The sequence below is a fragment of the Acartia tonsa genome, chromosome 12 (assembly GCF_053477335.1).
Source record: "Acartia tonsa isolate MP-2025a chromosome 12, ASM5347733v1, whole genome shotgun sequence".
Taxonomy (NCBI): Eukaryota; Metazoa; Arthropoda; class Copepoda; order Calanoida; family Acartiidae; genus Acartia; species Acartia tonsa.
In genome coordinates this window covers 47416997-47437296 of record NC_137271.1, presented here as the reverse complement: position 1 = coordinate 47437296, position 20300 = coordinate 47416997, and the positions used below count along the sequence as shown (strand labels likewise).

The following is a 20300-nucleotide window of genomic DNA, read 5'->3' as shown; positions in this document are numbered from 1 at the left end:
TTGGTGTAATGTCCTCTCCCTGTATGTAATACTCTTTCATTACTACTTTATGGACATACGGACATATATAGAATAGCTGTGCTTGGAAAAAAGAAAGGGGGTATTAAAACGAAAACATTAGGAAAAGGTTAATTTAGACGAATTATAAGCGCAAGTCTTTCAACACTTAATAAACTCACAAAAATTTCAGCGATACTGACAAATATTCTATGAAATAATTAGTAGGATAAAAAGAGTTTTAAACCTGGGATCTAAAGGGATAAGACAATGGCCGATACATTGATGTACATTCTCAATTATGATTCATAAAATTACCCCTTCTGTAGATTACAATTAGTGTTTGAAATGTTTGGACACTCAATTTAATGAACCGCCAAATCAAATTCAATGAAAGTCCTCAAGGTTGTTAAGCCAACGAATAAGAGAACGTTGTTATAATACTTTGGGGACTAGTGGCAATAGGTGTAACTTTTTAACGTCTTGTTTTTTTTAGAATTTTTGTCCTTCAAAATTCCCTCAGATGCTACAAAACAGACATTATTTAAATAGGAAAGTCTTTGATCTTATCTTGTGAAAAAAAAGAAGAAATACTTTTGAAAGTAGGTAATGGATTTATAGACAAAGTTTTTTTCAAAAATCATAATCTATCCTATAATATAAAGCAGTAAATTTTTTTGTCTGAAGATCTCAATAACTGAAGCGATTAGGTTCTCAATTTTAGGTAGGTAACCTTTACATAGGTAGGTTCTGTAATGTTTAGGTTTTTCAAATTTCAGAACGAAGTCTTGGGATTGTTTAAAGCTATTTTTCTATTTTTTGTATACAGAGCCTCCAGATGCTAGTCTATAGATTTATATGATTTATAGTAAATTGAAATAAAAGAATGTACTTTAAGATTTTGATTGTTATTCTATAACAATATCCTATTCCCCTTCCGTTTCAAAATATGGGGAAACTTCTTTTTTAGTAGCGAAGCTTCTTAATATTTAGGGTATGTACGTCTGTCCGTCTGTAATTTACGTCCATTAACACAAAATCATTGGATTATATCTCGCATATAATCCAGGGATCTAAAGGGATACGACGATTGCTTATATATTAATGCACATCTCCAATAATGGTGCACAAAATTACCATTTTGTAGATTTGTTGCCTCCCCAATATAGTTTTTAAAAACTATCATGGGACCTATTAGAATCTTCACTGTTAAAGAAAACTTATCTTATGTAATGAATAAGATTGATATGAAACTTAACCTAACCTTATGTTATTTTTTTACAGGTAGCGGCCTGGAGAAGGGGGGCTATGATGGCCCCGTGGGGGGAGAACACACGACCCTACTATCCCACCCGGGGGGCATCCGTGGGGGTGATGGGACCATAGTTTCTAGTCCCCTCCTTCGCTCCACGAGAATTGATCCTGAGCTTCAAGCAAGGTAGGCAAACATTTTTTCGCGCATTTTTGTTAGCGCAGCTACTCTTTAAATTGTAGAAGTCTGTATACATATTTTTTTCCAGTATGGCTTCCAAACCGATTGATATCCGCCGGATTAGAACTGGTGTTCAGCCATAATGAAAAATCATGTATAGCATCGTATTAGATTAAATAGCAAAAAATCATACCAGTTTTCTTAGCCCGGGACTTCAACACTTATATCCGCGGAAAGCTGTCTATAATGCGATGCGATATATAACTATTACCGTATTGAAATTTACTTAGCTGCTATGGAAGATAGGTGTTTGAATTTTTCTTTGTAGATTCTAGTAACCTTAGGTTATGTTTTTATTTGATACAACATTGGCATTAAGACTGAAAAGCTACATAATAAAGGACAACCATATCGGTTAAGCGGTTAGGAAGATCCTTTAGTATAGATAGATCGACATCATATTACTTTTATATAATAAAAGTGATACGTAAATTTTTAGATTACTTTTCCATGTAAAAGGTTATTTGTATACTTTTGTGGCTATGTATAAATAAAAGAAAAAGTAAGAGGGCTATTTTCTCTTTAACTTTTATTGGACCAGTAAACACCTCTTTCAATCTTTATAGGTTTTTATTTTTCAGTATTGCTTCAAAACCGATTAATACTGCTGGATTAGAACCAGTTCTCAGCCATACTAAAAAATCATGTTTACCATCGCGTCGTATTAAAGACAGTTTTCCACGAATATTAAAATAAAAAAATCATAAAATTAATATCGCTTTTGTTAGCCCGGAACTAAGGCCCCCCTGGGGCTAACAAAACTGGTTATAATCTTACAATTTATCACTGTAATATGCACGGAAAGCTGTCTATTATACGATGCGATAAATAACTAGGTACATTATTCTTATATAAAAGTAACAGGATGTCTGTTTGTCTGACTACATGTGTGCGTATGCAGCTTAAGATCTTGATAACCACTGGACCGATATGGTTTTTCTTTTAGGGTGGTGTTAGAAATGGTCCAATTGATTATAAAGGGATGTTGCTACTTGTAAGAGTGATAGAATAGTTATTTATTGCATCGTATTATAGACAGCTTTCCGCGGTTATTAATATGAAAAAATTTATGATTTAAACCAGTTTTGTTAGATGAAGGCCCGGGCTAAAAAAAACTGACATTGATCGTATGATTTTTATTTTAATACTCGATAATTAAATGTCTGAAATACAATGCTATACATGATCTTTTAGTATGGCTAAGAACCGGTTCAAATCCAGCGGATATTAATCGGTTTGGAGGCCATACTGGAAAGTATATTCTAATAAACCAAAAGCCACTTACTTTCACTCAACTTCATGGACATGAGGGATTGTTAATACATAGTAAAAATCAAAATGTTATGATTATTAAGATATTTTATATTGGAGGTTTAAGGCCATTTATTAGACATACAAAAACTGATTTAAAAACCATATTTTATAGGGAGGGAGGGGACAATTGGCTGTTTATTACACTAGTCCCCAAAAATTTTATTATAACGTTTTTTAATTCTTTGGTTAACAACTTTTGGGGACTTTAATTGAATATTGATTGGTCGGTTTATTAAGTTGAGTGTCCTAACGTTTTAATTTAACCACCTATTGTAATCTACAGGAAAGTTAATTTTGTGTATCATCACTGGGGATGTACATCAATTTATCGGCCATTGTCTTATCCCTTTAGATCCCTGACTTTTACCTAAGATATATTAGATATTTACTGAAGGACGGTATATAGGCTTTTCACGGAAAAAGTAATATAGGTAGTAAAAAGAAGAATAAAAAAGAAATCTTTAGGTAATTTTAATAAAAATAACATTAAACCTGAAAAGGAACTTAAACAATATACAATCCATCTGTCGAGCAGTTTCATGGATCTTAAAGGACACACAAATATGACTTAAAACTTTGTTTTTAAATATAATTTTCCCCGATTTCTGAATGATATTATTTAATAGTTTTTTTCCAAGTAAAAAAATGCATTTTTCGTTGATAATTGATCAAAAATGCACCCTAACTAACTTATCTACTTAAAAAATATAAGGATGACAACATACATTAAAGCGAAGCTATGAAACGGTAGTACAAACAAAAATACAAAATTAGGGCATACTAACAATTTTAGGACTTGATTATAGAGTTGCTACGCTTACTAAATCGTACCCAACTGTGATAGGAATTATCATACAAAGTTTGAAATCGATAGGATAATTCTATCATGTCTTTAAAAACGAAAAGAGCTAACCGTTACGAACCGACCCTTATTATAGAAAAGCTTCGTTTTTGAAAATAGAAAAAAAAGAGAAAGAGAGAGAGAGGCTAATGTAAAAATGAGAGAGAAAGGTAGATTATAATATATTAAGGAATAACAAAGTTATCTATTTTATGGTAGCCAGCAAAAATACAACCCAAAAAATATATAGAGGCTTTTTGCCGCTTTCAAAACTAGTCCCCAAAGTTTTTTTTAATAATGTTTTCTTATTCGTTGGCTTAACAACTTTATTTAGTGAAGTGACCAAACGTTTTAACCACTATTTGTAATCTATAAAATAGGTAATTTTGTTCATCATTATTGGGGATTTATATTAATTTACTGGCCATTATCTAACCATTTAGATCCCTGGAAAAATATATTTATGTCTATTGTTTACTTGCCCGACACCCAGTTTTAGTATATTGTATAATGAAAACAACTTTGGGGACTTTTAATGAATTTTGATTCTTTGTTTCATTAAGTTGAGTGTCCAGACGTTTCAACCACTAATTGTAATTTACAGAATATGTAATTTTGTGTATCATCATTGGGTAATTTTTCCCATTGCTTATTTGCCCGACACCCAGTTTTAGTATGATGCATAATGAAAAAGCTTTTCCGCTCCTTTATCACTCTTCTTCTGCTAACAACTAGGTTGTCGAATTTTTTTATCTGCAAAAATAGCCTAAAACTATCCAAAAGCATAAATATGAAAATGAAATAGTCCCTACGACCTATGTAAAGCTTTCCTAATATTGAGAACTTAATTGATATAGTAGTTATCTAAATCTTAAGCTTCAGACGAATCAAACCTTACTACTTATTAAAATAGGACACTTTCTTATTGACGGACCGTCGGACATACGGACTTACAAAAGAGAAGCAATACTACTAACTCAATTCAATATTTTTAAGTAGGTAATTAGTTGGCAACCGTTATTTAGCCTTGTATATCTACTGAAGGAAAGCAGGGATATAAAGGGATAAGACTATGTCCAATAAATTGATGTACATCCCTAATGATAATATACAAAATTAACGATTCTGTAGATTACAATTAGTGGTTGAAACATGTGTACAATCAACTTAATTGAACCAACCAATCAAATTTGTTGAACCAACGAAAAAGAATACGTTATTATAAAACTTTGGGGACTAGTATAATAAACAGCCCAATGTCCCCTCCCTTCCTCCTGGTAAGAAAAGAGTAGGATAAATGAAGGATGCTATTTTATGTTAATACTTCTTTTTCTACAAAATATGTAACATTTTATGCAATACTAGTTTCTTCTTCCCTAGCCTCTATGGGAGGGCGGGGGAGATCAGAAAAATAGCTTAAAACCATCGCAAGATATTTTTAAAGCTTCCCTGAAGTGTAAAACCTGTTTGGGCCAACAATTTTCGAAATCGCAAGCTTCAGAAAAAAAACTTATATTATAAGACGTAGGTATTAATAGGTATAATTCAGAACATGTAGTTCATGAATGAAACAACTTTTTTTCTTTAGGTAATTCTTCAATTGATCCTTTTTTGTGTATTTTTTTTAGGGGGGAATCAAACATTTTATTGTGCGATAACTCTATACAAGTTTAACAAACTTCCCTACGAAATGGCCTAAAACCTGTAAATAAAAATCATCACTGATATATTCTAAGTTTTTTCCTTTAATTTATCCTTTTAAGGATATTGTCATCCTTGTTTAGTTTTGCAATAACATAACAGAGAGAGAGAAAGGTGCTTTCTTACAAAGTACCTTGTTGAGCAATGATAACCCCCCAACCTTTATTTTAAAAATAAATTGAAAATAAGGTTTTTTAACTTAGGTCAGGATAGGTTAGGTTATATATTGGGTACTGGGTAGCCAATATAACCTGCAGGGGTTATGTCTTGGACGAAAAAACAATCCTGACCCCCCCCCCCATATTAATTTCAAATTATTTTTAAAAAAGATGGGGGGGGGGGCGGGGGGTGTATCAGTGCACAACAAGCACTTCGTGAGAAAGTAACTTGAAAATGAAAGGATAAAAAGTAGAGTTAAAGGTTAAACGACTTGATCTTTTCAAGTAGGTGTCATTTAAACCCATTTAGAAAGTTAATTTCTAGGAGGCACACAACTATTATTTCATTTATGTCTGTATGTCTAACAATCATAGTGTTTTTTTTTGTATTGCTTGATTTAATCCAGTTATAATTGTCAGAAATTAATCATCAAAATCTTGTTTTCTTCATTGAGTTTTGTATCAGAAAAAGTATTTAGCAGTTTTCAGCAAATTATGCATCAAAAATTGGTTTTTCCCAAGCATATGACTTATACATATGAAATACTAGAGTTGGCTCGATATAACTATCTCCCTATTGGCTAGTTTTCTATATGCATATATATTTCTCAATAAATCTATTTTCCTCACCCGGCATTACTATTTAAACGGAAGTAAATATTTAATAATTTAAATGATCCTAAAAAGATCTTTTAAATTATATTTTTTTCTTTACATTACCATCACCAAAGGGTTTATTACATGATTACAATTTTAGTTCAATATTTGAACACACAAAGTGTCGCCACAATCGAATTCTTTTAAAACAGAGTTTTCTTAAATTTATTATATCATAAATTTAAATTTTCTTTTTTATGATTAGAAATTAAATACTTCATTATAATGTAAATAGCAACATGAAATGAAAAAAATGAATTTGTTTTTAATAAAGTAAAATAATGGGTCTTATCGTTCTGGGCAATGAGAGTTTATTATGGATTATTGGAGCACTATGAGTTTTCAACGAATAGTCCTTGGAAAACTTGAGCTCGTTTATAGACATTTATTTCCTATATAGATCTGACATGGATCTTGAAGCAATTAAGCAGGCCGTTTTGTACAGGTTAAAAATTGGAAGATTTCATTAAATAAAAGTTATTGCAAATATACTTAGTAAATGAAAGAAACAACATCAAATTCCAAAGTATTGGTTTTGACAAAAAATAAAGCATGGCATGGCTAACGATGTAAGACATATATTTGTGACAAACCTACTAATTACAGAGTTGCTACGCTTGTAAAATCGCCTGCTAGGAACCAGGGAGTGAGGGGATATTGAGCTGTTTATAACACTAGTCCCCAAAGTTTTATAATACCTAACGTTTTCTTAATCGTAGTTTTACAACTTTGGGGACTTTTAGTGAATTAAGGTTAGTTTGTTTAAATTTAGTGTCCAAACGTTTTATCCACTAATTGTGTATCATCATTGAAGATGTAAAACAATTTATCGGCCATTGTCTTATCCCTTTGGATCTCTGACTAAGAACACCCTGGCATGAGATCTATTATATAAAGAGGCAAAACATTAACTACAAAAGTTGGGGTGAAAAATAGAAGAAATGGTGGTGGTGATACAAAATTATAAATGTCATAATTTTTATTGAGGGACTTTAGGGAAGTGGGGTGAGGTACCCTCCCCTAAAAATAGTTATATACGGACCTATAAGAAGCTTCACTGTAAAGGACAACCATATCGGTTTAGCGGCTAGTAAGATCTTAATCTTTTTACAGTAAGACAAACTTTTTGTTACTTTTATATTATGAACTTAAGGGAATTTCTTGAATTTTGATTGGTTGATTCATTATGTTGATGGTTGAGTGTCCAAACGTTTCAATCATTAATTATAATCTACAGAAGGGGTAATTTTGTGTATCTTCATTAATTTATCGACCATTGTCTTATCCCTTTAGATCCCTGATTCTTTTAACATCTTTGTAAGACGTATGACACGTATTATATTTTGATAAGTCTATTTAGTTGTTTTGTTCTAAGAAAATGGTCTCTTACAGCGTTAGAATATCAAATGATTTTCCCAGAAATAGAGGATAGTGGGGTGTGGGGGATCAAATCCACACCCCCCCCCCCCCTGGTCTCAAAATATTATTTCGGAGCATTCAATAAGGTAAAAAGACTAAATCTCCACATTTTTAAATTCACCAATAAACCAGGAGTATGAGAGATCATAAGAGATAAGACAATGGACGATAAATTGATTTACATTCCCAATGATGTTCAAAATGATTTACCCTGCTAAAGATTACAATTAAAAGTTGATGTTTATCACCGATGATGATACACAAATTTACCACTTTTAGAATAAAATTAGTGGTCTGTAAGTTTGGACTCTGAACTTAATGAACTAACAAATCAAAATTCTATAATAGTCCTAAAAGTTGTTAAGCCAACGAATAAGATAAAGTTATTATAAAACTTTGAGGACTAGTGTAATAAACAGCCCAATGTCCCATCCCTCCCTTATCCTTATGGTGAACTGTGTGTTAAAGCCAAGGCTTTATATATTGCGACCTTAGCTTAGATTTATTCTTTTTATACAATGTGACCAAAGCTCGGTCCTTAAAAATTGTGGTATTTGAAAAAGGCAGGGATCTTAGTGGTTAAAACGTTTGGACACTTAACTTAATGAACCAACCAACCAAATTCAAGTCCCCAAAGTTGCTAGCTATAGAACCTGGTAGCATATTCAGAGTTTAATCGAGAGAACCTAATCGAGAGCAGTAGTCCGAAACTAATACAAAAATGGCAAAATTTAAGGATCGAACCCAGAAAAAAAGGAAGAAAATATATGTGAAAGACGGGAGGGAGACAATTGGATTACACCTTTAAGGCCTTTATAAAGAATTATTGTTCATTGCTGGTATCAGGGATCTAAAGGAATAAGACAATGGCCGATAAATTGATGTACATCCTCAATTATGATATAGAATTACCCCATTTTGTAGATAACAATTAGTGGTTTATACGTTTGGACACTACACTTTTTTGAACAATCAAAAATAATAAAAGTAGTCAAAGTTTATTAACTAACAATTACGATTATGTGGTGATAAAACTTTAGGCACTAGTGTAATTTGAATTCCAGTCCAGTGTCCCTTCCCTCCCCTAAAAAAAACAACAAAAATGTTAAAAAACCAGAAAGAAATAAAAAAAGCTAGGAATCTATTTTTATCATCTCTTAAGAGTAATTCCAGAAGGGTTGAAAACTAGGTTGCCAAATTTTAAACTTTTTAATTTCATAATTTTTTTTCAGGGTTTTATGCCAGTTTTTAAATCATATTCATTCCTTTTCCAGTATGGCTTTGAAACTGATTAATATCCGCTGGATTAGAACTGGTTCTCTACCATACTGAAAATCATATCTAGCCCCGTATACAAACGGTTGCCAAAAATGCCTTATAGCAAATCTAGTAATCTAGTAGTTAAAATCGCATAGTATTATTGACAGCTTTCCGCGGATATTAAAATATAAAAACTATAAGATTTAAACCAATAACAAAACTGGTTAGAATCTTATTATTTTACATTTTAATATCTACGGTAAGCTGTCTATAATACGATGCGATAAATAACTATTACTAGATTTGCTATAAGGCATTTTTGGCAACCGTTTGTAAGAAAAATTGTAAAAAAAAAACAAATCTTTTAGCGTGTTAAAAAGTCTTTAACCGTAAAGATAAAATAAGTCATTTAGGTTTTTTTAAGAGCTTTACATTATAAAAAAAACCTAACAAGAATAAATATTTATATTCATGTTTACATTTAAAAAAAACTATTCCAGTATGGCTTTGAATCCGCTGGATTGGAAACTGAAAAATCATCGTATTACAGAAAATTGTCCACAAACAAAAATTACTGAAGATAAAAACTATTGGTGGATAAGTTAGGACACTGCTAGTATGCACCATCCAATCAAGATTTTTTAAAAGTACCCAAAGTTTTTGAGCCAACTATAGAGAAAACGTTCTTATAAAACTTTGGGTACCAGTTTGAGTTAGAGTTTAATGGCCCATCCCTAACTGGTATGTACAAAAATATAAAATAGCATAGAGTAGCTTCGCTAGGTACTAAAATCCATATCATGAATGTTATAAACATAAATTCTTAGATTATCTTAATAATCTTTTAACTGCTTAACTGTTTTATTTTATTTTCTTATAATAAAGATAATATACCTAATAAGTATCTATTTTGCTTTGTGGTAAGATTGAATTACCGCTTAAAATAGCCAAAAACCTGTCTGTTTCGTTAGTTAATTAAATATTTCTATAGGTATTTGTTTTTATTATTGTTTTTTTCTCTCTTTTTGTCTGCTGCAAAATTTGATATATTGGAGTGACTTCGCTTAAAGCCCTAAGTTATAGGTAGTTGTAGGTATTTTTAGACTTTTTTTGAGAGCAAAAAAGGAGAAAATTTCCCAAAAACTATACAAAATGACGGATTTATTTCGCTGTCCATGATCGTCTAGTATTGAGCAGGGATAAGGGATAAGTCAATGACCATTAAATTGATGTACATCCCCAATGATGATACCTAAAATTACAACCTCTGTAGATTTTGGGTGGCGGTTGAAACTCAGCCTAATGAACCAACCAAAAACATTAAAAGTTCCCAGAGACAACGAATAATAAAACGTTATTATTATTAACACCTCATGTCCCTCCCTTTTTTCCTGAGTATTGAGTGGTAGAAAACAAAACACTTCTCATCTCTCTCTGTACCGAACTCTCGCAGCAAAAAAACACACTTAAGCTTTTTTAGCTTCCCCAAAAGTTTGATCTAGGGTCGCCAAATTTTTTTTCCTGAAAAATCCAAAAAAAAATTTGCACTAAAGAATTGGAATGTTTATAAGTATGTTTTTTTTTTAAAGAAAGGGACATCATACTGTTTCACAAAGTTTTAATTATTCCGTTCCCTCACTCTTTGGTTTAAAAATATTGAAGACCTATATTAAATCATGATTGGGTTATACAAACTAGCAGTTATATTTAAATTTACCACCAATGATTTAAACCTACACAGGGGGAAATTTTGTGTATCATCATTGGGGATGTAAATCAATGTATCATCCATAGTCATATCAAGACATTTTTTATTACAGCTTAAAAGATATAATACAAAGGGCTCATTGAAATAAATTTATTTTTTATTTTTAAAGCGAAGCTTTTCCATAATAAGCGTCGGTCTGTAAGTCCGTCAGTCCGTTAAGGTTAGCTCTTTTAGTTATATTAGACATGTTAGAATTGTCCTATCGATTTCAAACTATATGATGATTCCTATACCTAATAGTTTCAAAAATGTTTTTTGAACGATGGCAACCCTGTTTTATGTTGTAAGGGTACTTGAAAGATAACACTTTTCTATCAGCTTGACCCCGCCCACTACTGGGTGTCGCCAGGGAGGGAGGGGACATTGGGCTGTTTATTAAACTAGTCACCCAAAGTTTTTTTAATAGCTTTGGGGACTTAAATTTTGATTGGTTCATTATGTTTAGTGTTCAAATATTTTAACCTCTAATTGTAATCTACCGAAGAGGTAAATTTGTGTATCATCATTAGGAATGTACATACATTTATCGGCCATTGTCTTATCCCTTTAGATCCCTGGACCTTATGTACAAAAAAAGTAGTACAAATAATTTTCTGAAATTACTGTTTGTTTAAAATATTCCGATAAAATATATAGAACTTGTTTTTATATATCACCTATATAATTTTAAAGTTATTAAAGGCAGGGATCTAAAGGGATAAAACAATGGCCTTTAAATTGATGTACATCCCCAATAATGATACACAAAATCACCCTTTCTATTACAATTAGTGGTTAAAATGTTTAGACACTAAGTTTATGAACCAATCAAAATTCAATAAAAGTCTCAAAAGTTGTAGGTAAGCTGACAAATAAAATTTTTTTAAAATTACAAAACTTTGGGGACTAGTGTATTTAGACAGCTTTTGCGGATATTAAAATGAAAAATTATATTATTAAGCCAAGAAGGCTAACAAAACTGGTATTAATTTCATGATTTTTATTTTTCTATTCGTTGAAAATTGTCTATAATACGATGCTGTATATGATATTTCAGTATGGCTTAGCACTGGTTCTAATCCAGTGGATATTAATCGGATTCAAATCCATACTGAAAAAAACTATGAAACTATGCGGGGAAGGGATAATACACCATCCAATAATTCTTAAAATAATCAGGTATTGAATAACAACAGATAGGTTACATACAGGGGGGATTACAGGGATCTAAAGGGATAAGACAAAGGGCAAATCATTGATATTCATCCCCAATGATGATACCTATACAACGTTACCCTCGGTAATATTGGTACATTGAATCAACCTATCAAAATTCAATAAAAGTACCCAAAGTTTTAGAGCAGTGCATAAAAAACTATGGTTACCAGCTCAAAATACATTGTTCCCTTCCCACCTGGTTTATTGGCTATAGGATATTTTTTGTTTTAAATTTGCCTTCTAAAATAGCTTTATAGATAAAGCAGGGATAAAGGGATAAGAAAATGGACGATAATTCAATCCTTATACCATATCCTATGAAATTAAAGTAGTAAGGTTTTGTTTGACTAAAGCTTATGATTTCGATACCTACTGAACCGAATGAGCTCTCCAATTAACGGAAGTTTTACAAATTTTTAGGCAATATTATTTAATTTTCATTTATATTGGGATGGTTTTAGGCTATTTTTCTGATTCCAAATCCTTCGCATTTCCTGAATCAAATTTAAAGGGGAATTTGTAAATATCTAGATATAAATATTAAAAAAAATATTGTTAGAAAACTCAAAATTAGCGGATTATTTTTGGCTCCTTACCAAATCCGCTTATTGAGGATATATATTCAACTTAATGAGCCAACCAATCAAAACTCAATTAAAAGTTCCCAAAGCTGCTAAGCCAACGAAAAAGAAAACGTTATTACAAAACTTTGGGGACTAGTGTAATAAACAGACCCATTTTACCTTTTTCAATGGGTTAGAAAGAATATTGAATTTCGGCTGTGCCGAAAAATAATTGCGCACTTTTTGAGTTAAGCCCTGTTTAAAATATTCTGTTGTTTATATGTTTGAATTATCACCCCTGTCAATTTGGATGTTACAGTTTTCAGGGATCTAAAGGGATAAGACAATGGCCGATAAATTGATGTACATCCCCAATAATGATACAAAAAGTCTATAGATTATAATTAGTATTTGAAACGGTTGGATACTCAAACAATCAAAATTTTATCTAAGTCCCCAAAGTTGCTAAGTCAACGAATAAGAAATCGTGATATTAAAACTTTGGGGGCTAGTGTAATAAAGAGCCCATTGTCCCCTCCCTCCCTGATTATAACACCTGTCAATTTGGATGATACAGTTTTCCTTTCGGCAGCACGCCACTAAAAATCAGGTAGGGAGGGAACATTGGACTGTAAGTTACACAGGTACCCAAAGTTTTATAATCTTGTTCGTTGGCTCAAAACCTTTTTCATTTTCATTTCATTAGTTGATTATAAACTGTGTCCAATAATTTGAGGGTTAATTTTGTTTGGGGACGTATTTATCGTATGATATCCTATCCCTTTTGAGATGATCAGTCCAGCAGTTTAAGAGATCCTACTGGACATGCATACATGCATACAGACAGACATCTTATTTCATATCTCTTCTAAGATGATTAAACTATGAAAAATTTTGTTTATTTTATGGGGGGAATTTTTACGGTTATTTGCTATTTCATATCATAAATCTCAAGTGGAGAAATATTGTTTTTTTTAGTAGCGAAGCTACTCTTAAAGTTAGGTCTGTCTGTCTGTTCGTCCATCAATTAATTAGTGATGATAACAGTAATATGAATAGTTATAAACCTTCCTTAGACGTATAAGATGCTTTACTGTAAAGGAGAACCATATCAATTAAGCGGTTAAAGAGATATCAAGCTACAGACAGAGAGACAGAGAGACATCCTGTACTTTTATATAACAATAATTTAACATTTGTTTTCGCTAGTAAAGGAAATAAAAATCCTTGTTTTAAACCAGGAAGGAAGGGATGGAGCATTGGGCTATTTATTAGATTAGTTCCCAAAGTTTTATATTGACGTTTACATAACATCTTTTCGGACGTAATTGAATTTTGGTGCATTAATTTGAGTGTCTAAACATTTCATTCAATAATTGTAAACTACTGAAAGGGATGTTTTTGTGTATCATCATTGGGGATGTATATCAATTTATCGGCCATTGCCTTATCCCTTTAGATCCCTGGTTATCAACCCATTTAGCTAATGTTTTTATTCTGTTTTATTAGTTTTTTTTTTTATCATCATAAGGGAAACACAGATGAAATGGCAACATCCCTTTTTACGGTAGTGGACCACTTTTGGTACCTCCATTGTCGTCCCCTTGTTTTCAGGGATCTTAAGGGATAAGACATTAGATGATATATTGATAACCGTGTCCAATTATTAAACCAAATTAACCCTTCTGTAGATTACAATTAGTGGTTGAAACGTTTGAACACTCAAATAAATGAACCAACCAAATATAAGTCCCAAAGGTTGTTAACACAACGAATAAGAATACACTATTATAAGACTTTTGGGACTATTTTAATAAACAGCCTAAGGCTTGGTTGAAATGTTTGGACACTACTAGTTTGGAACTATCTTATCAAATTTAATTTAGTACCCAAAGTTTTTGAGCCATTGATAAAGCTCCCATAAGAGGTGGGGGGGTGGGGGGGTGGAGGTCCATTAATGAAATATGGAAATTCTCTCGATAAAAACATAAAATATAAGTAGACATAATAAATCAAATCATACCTCATTTAAGTGTTTTTTTTTACTTGGGGGTGGGAATTTTTTTTAATATTGATGTGTTTTTTAACTGACGAAATAATTTAGACATATACAAATAAAACTATTTGACACTTAATTGTTTTTAATCGCAAAACTACTCTATAATTTTATTAAAAACTTTGATTTTCTCGACTCCTATTTAACTAACAAAATCTCATATTATGAAAATTTTCTATTAAATAATCTCAATAAGCACCTTCATTTGTAAGATGCAAAATGTGCTTTATTTAATTATTTTATGAGCTTTACTACTGATGGATATTGTCATCCTTGTTAGAAGCGATTATATCCTTTAAATGTATAGGTACTATAATAATCGATATATTATTAATTGGATATTGCACCAGATTTCAAGTACTCTATTAAAGTTATACTCGCAGCTGTCTAAAATAACGATCCCACTCCATCAACCCTCTTTACCCCAATTTACCCTCCTACTGGAAGAACGAACTGACTAATAAATTGATGACAATTTTTTTCCCTGTCAATATATCCACATTTATTCTATATCCATTGTTATCTATTGATCAGGGAGGAAGAGGGCAATGGAAGTTAAAATGATTATGTTTTCTCTGTTTCAGATTGGAAGGGATGGACACACGGAGTAGAATCTCAACAGAAAGACGCCAGCTAAATGGCGGCCTTAGATATTCAACCAGGGTAAGAATGTTTGTTATATTTTGATCCCTTATATCAGTGATCTAAAGGAATTAGACAATGGCCGATGAGTTGATGTATATCTGCAATGATGCCCCACAAAATTACCCCTTCTGTAGATTAAAATTAGTGGTTGAAACGTTTGAAGACTCATTTAATATTCAGTAAAAGTAAAAGTAAAAGTAAGAAAACGTTATTGTAAAACTTTGGGGACTAATGTAAAAAAACACCCCATTGTCTTCTTTCTCTCTCTGATAACACCTCTAGTTATTATAAATAAAGTAACCCCTTCTGTAGATTATAATTATTGGTTGAAATGTTTGTACGCAATTAATAAGGAACCAACTAATTGAAGTTCAATACAAGTACCCAAATTTTTAAAGTGGTCTCATTTTGATATTAATATGGTCCAATTTTTTTGTTCTTGGTATCTTTTTATTTTTCTCTTCTCGTTTTGGTTCTAATTTGGACTTTTTATTAACATATTTATTTTGTTAGACAGATATATTATGGAACGGACATAAATTGATTGTATAGTAGCCCCGCTACTTAAAATCATATAGAATATTCATTCAGAGAGGGAGGGGACATTGGGCTATTTATTACACTAGTCCTCAAAGTTTTAAAATAACGTTTTATAATATCACATATTTATTTCTACAGAAGGGGTACTTTTGTGCATCAACATTGGGAATGTGCCTCTATTTATCGGTCATTGTCTTATCCCTTTAGATCCCTGATATTGATTAACTACAGCAAATGTATAATATGGGTCATGTAAATGGATGTAAAATATACGTGGATAATATGACTGGGAAAAATTTATCGTCAATTTACATTTACCCAGGGAGTAAGGGAGGGGACAATGGATCGAATATTCAATCTTTAGGAGTCTCAGACTTTGGGTACTGGCTTAAAGGGAATGTGCAAGAATTTAGCAGTTTCTGACTGAGTTTGGGGACTTGCGCAAGAAATGCCGTTACTCGCTATGTTAGTTTTGAATATATATAGTTTTGCAGACAGAGAGTAGTTCAAATATAAATACACGGCCCCCCTCCCATACTATATTTCACTCCCTTCATCCCCACCTCCTTTTTAAAAGTAGATGAGAAAGGGAAATGGAGAAGGGAGGTGGGGGAAATAAACAGGATAAAAAGGGGCAGGAAGGAGTGCGGGTCATATACTTGCCCATCCAGCTACACGCCTGCCTGCCCCTTTTTTCCGTGTTCACATCACTTGCCCCCAAATCTCTTTTCTCTTTCCCTGTCATCTGAAGAGATCCAGGGAGATATTTCTAGTAATTAATTACAGAATGGTTATGTCAGTCTGTAATACTGGTAATCTTATTTTCAAATGATTGCTTTTTTTCTTGGAACTTTTTTCTTAGTTTATGGTTTTCTAGATTTAATCAACAATCACTTTAGAATTTCCACCATATTTTCGGGATTATTCTGGTTTTCATGGCCTTTCTTCAAAAACTCTCAAATTGAATTAATTGCCCATTGTCCCCTCCCTTACTCCCTGACATTTACCACATTTATTGGTCAGTTCGTTCACCCAGCAGGAGAGGAGCTTTAGCTTGCTGCGTATTTCACTTTATTAGAGAACATGAAAATCTGGTGTAAAATCCAAGTATTAATTTAATATATCCATTGTCATGTAAAAAAAAACATGCGGGTCTGTTATCTGATATATAATAATAATTTATTTTTCTGTGATTTTTATCGCATGGGAAAAAAGCAGGGAGGGAGGGGACATTTGGCTGTTTATTACACTAGTCCTCAAAGTTTTATAATTACGTTTTCTTATTCGTTGGCTTAACTACTTATTGGACTTTTTTGAATTTTCATTGGCTCATAAGGTAAGTGTCCAAACATTTTAACCTCTAATTGTATTCTACGGAAAGGTTTTTTGGTGTATAATCATTTGGGATGTATATCAATTTATCGGCCACTCTCTGTTCCCTAGAAAAAAAGAGGGAAGGAGAGAATAATGGCTGATAAATTCTTCTACAACCCTTTCTTTGCCCTTTTTCGTTTAATAGCTACTTGTATGGATATTAAGGGATAAGACAATGGACGATTAATTGATATACAATGTACATCCCTATTGATGATCAACAAAATTACCACATAGTATATTAAAATTGTTGTTGTTGGACAATTTTGACATTACTAATATAAACCAACCGATCAAAATCTAATTAGGTTTAAAAGCCAACTAATAAGATAACGTAGCCATAAAACTTTGGGTACCAACGGTGGAAGTTATGAAACACCAAAGTCTTAAGACTAACCCACAAATCATTAGCATAATTATCACTCATTAGAAACACAAGCTAGACCCAGGGATCTAAAGGGATAAGACAATGGCCGATAAATTGATGTACATCCCCAATGATGATACATCATAGTAGTACCCCTTTTGTAGATTACAATTAGGTTGAAATGTTTGAACACTCAACCTAATAAATCAAAATTTAATACAAGTCCCCAAAGTTGTTTAGCAAATGAAATTTTAGGGACTAGTGTAATAAATAGCCTGTTGTCCTCTAATTGAAGTTTATATTGTGAAAAAAAACAATAGGTATATCACTGTGGGCTAGAATTGAATCAAGACAAAAGTAAGTGCCGAGCCCTGGGACATATGTATGGTGAAAAGAGACATAAAACCAAGATGATTCCAGCTAAAACCAAAATATTTCAGCGGGGGCTTTTTGAGAAAATTAGATTTGAAAATTTCAAGTTCAATTTTCACCCCCTAGGAGTTGCCGCATAATCATGACAAGAAAAGCAAATATTATTTATTTTCAATTTTGAACAACTTTGCTTTTATGAAGTCCTTCTTAAAACCTCTCTATATATGATTTATTTTAGGCTGAATTTTTGTGACCTTTGCAAAGCAAGTGATAGAAATGGCCATTTATTAACTCCCTTCAGAAGTGGTTTTATGAAGAACTTTATTAAAGCAAAGTTGTTCAAAATTTAAAATAAATAATATTTGCTTTTCTTGTCATGATTATGCGGCAACTCCTAGGGAGTGAAAATTGAACTTGAAATTTTCAAATCTAATTTTCTCCAAAAGCCCCCGCTGAAATATTTTGGTTTTACCTGGAATTATCTTGGTTTTATGTCTATTTTCACCATACATAGGTCCCAGGACTCGGCACTTACTTTTGTCTTGATTCAATTCTAGCCCACAGTGATATGTGATTCTTTTAAAATTTTAAATATTAATATAAAAATCCTTTAATATTTTCTTTAAAATATAGAATATTATGAAAGTAGTAATTAAATTGTCTTCAAAGATATGCTATTTTTATTTTTAATATAAAATTACCTATGATTTTTAAAATATTTTTTCCCCCATAGTTGGCTTTTCTTATTTTGGACGAAATGTCCTTTTTATTTGAAACTGACCCCTCGTTATGATTTTACTTTATAATGGGCTAACGGCTCTGTATTTTAAGGTGAAGAGGAGTAGGAAAGTAGCCCAAAACCATCACAGGACTTAGATCTAAAAACTAAAAATGGCCTTAAACCATCCAGGGACCTATGTGAAGCTTCTCCCAAATAAAGAACTCGATAGTAGTTATCGAAAAGGAGAAAAAGTCAAAGAAAATGGGGGGGGGGGGGAGTCTTTTTTAACCTTACCCGAAAATGCTCAATATTAAAAAAAAATTAATCCCCGGATGGCTTAAGAGCCTTTAACATACTAATCCCCTGTATGGGTGGTTATTATTTTTTTCAGTAGATCAGCAGTTACCCTTACAGTGTCCAGTTGAGCACAGGGAGGGATTGCACTTTTGGCTGTTTGTTACATTGGCCTCAAAGTTTTATAATAACGTTTTCTAATTAGTTTGCTCAACAACTTTGTGGACTTGAGTGTACAAAACATTTTAATCGCTAATTGTAATCTACAGAAGGGATATTTTTTTGTATCATCTTTGGGGATAAATATCACTGAAAAGGAGGAACATATCGTTTCAGAAGTTAGCGAGATTTGTACAGACAGACACAGAGACAAACATCCTGTTACTTTTTATAAGAATATATTTAAGTTTTATTACTTATGGCTTTAGGTTAGAACAAGATCATACGCATCCAAAACACAAACATTCAGTAATTTAAAAAGTCAAACAATCCAGGCATCTAAAGGGATAAGACAATGGTCGATAAATTGATGTACAACCCCAATATTGATAAACAAAATTAACCTTTTGTAGATTATTATTTGTTGAAAATTAACCAACAAACAAAATCCAATGAAAGTACCCAAGGTTGTTAAGTTAACAAAGTAGAAAACGTTATTATAAGACTTTGGGGACTGGTGTAATAAACAGCCAAATGTCCCCTCCCTCCCTGCATATTTATATACATATGGAGGGAGGGAAGTAAAACTTTATAGAACATTATTTGTATTTTAATAATATTTGTTTATATTTTTATATTTATGTTTTTCCATACACCATACTGAAGCCCTCACAACCTATTTATAATGTAAAGGTGTTCATATAGAATTGTCCTATTATTTTGAAACTTAGCAAAATATATTTTTTTTAGCGCAGATACTATATAACTGCCAATGACGGGAAGGGCTGTTTTTATAATAGTCCTCAAAGTTAGTTTATTTGTAGGCTCAACAACTTTGGGGACTTTAATTGATTTTTTATTGGTTAGTTCATTAAGTTTAGTGTCATAACGTTTCAACCACTAATTGTAATCTACAGAAGGGATAATTTTGTGTATAATCATTAGGGAAGTACATTAATATATCGGTAATTGTCTTATCCCTTTAGATCCCTGTATTGATGTACTAATATGACTACAACTTCCTTATTTATTAACAGATTATTAAAACTTTCAAAACATTTATGCTTCAAACTGAATTAAAAAAAAAATCAAATTATCATATTTAGGGATTTATTAACAATTTATATTTGTTAGTTGGATGGTAGCAACGATCCCCCAGAAATCTGAACACGAAAAAGTTTTATTGGAGATAAATAAAGATTTTATTGACTTTTGATTACTTTTCTATTACAAACTATTGTTTCCTTCGATATTGAAAAAAGATTTTCTTTTTTTTTGTTTCAGTATAGGGTTAGAACGGGTTTTCGCAGCAATTTTTGTCATTGGGGACATTTGGCTGTTTATAACACTAGTCCCCAAAGTTTATAATTAGGGTTATCTCAATTATTTTGGGGACTATTATTGA

General features: G+C 32.0%; 1 protein-coding gene across 1 annotated transcript in view; it reads left to right on the top strand.

Annotated features, from left to right (window-relative positions):
* The window catches only part of LOC145334319 (teneurin-m-like), a 229148-nt gene that overhangs the window by 25716 nt on the left and 183132 nt on the right, over positions 1 to 20300 (top strand). The window contains exons 2-3 of the mRNA XM_080179731.1: positions 1282 to 1435; positions 15008 to 15086. Of these exons, the coding sequence (XP_080035857.1) occupies positions 1282 to 1435; positions 15008 to 15086 (233 nt within the window). The remainder of the gene's footprint in view (positions 1 to 1281; positions 1436 to 15007; positions 15087 to 20300) is intronic.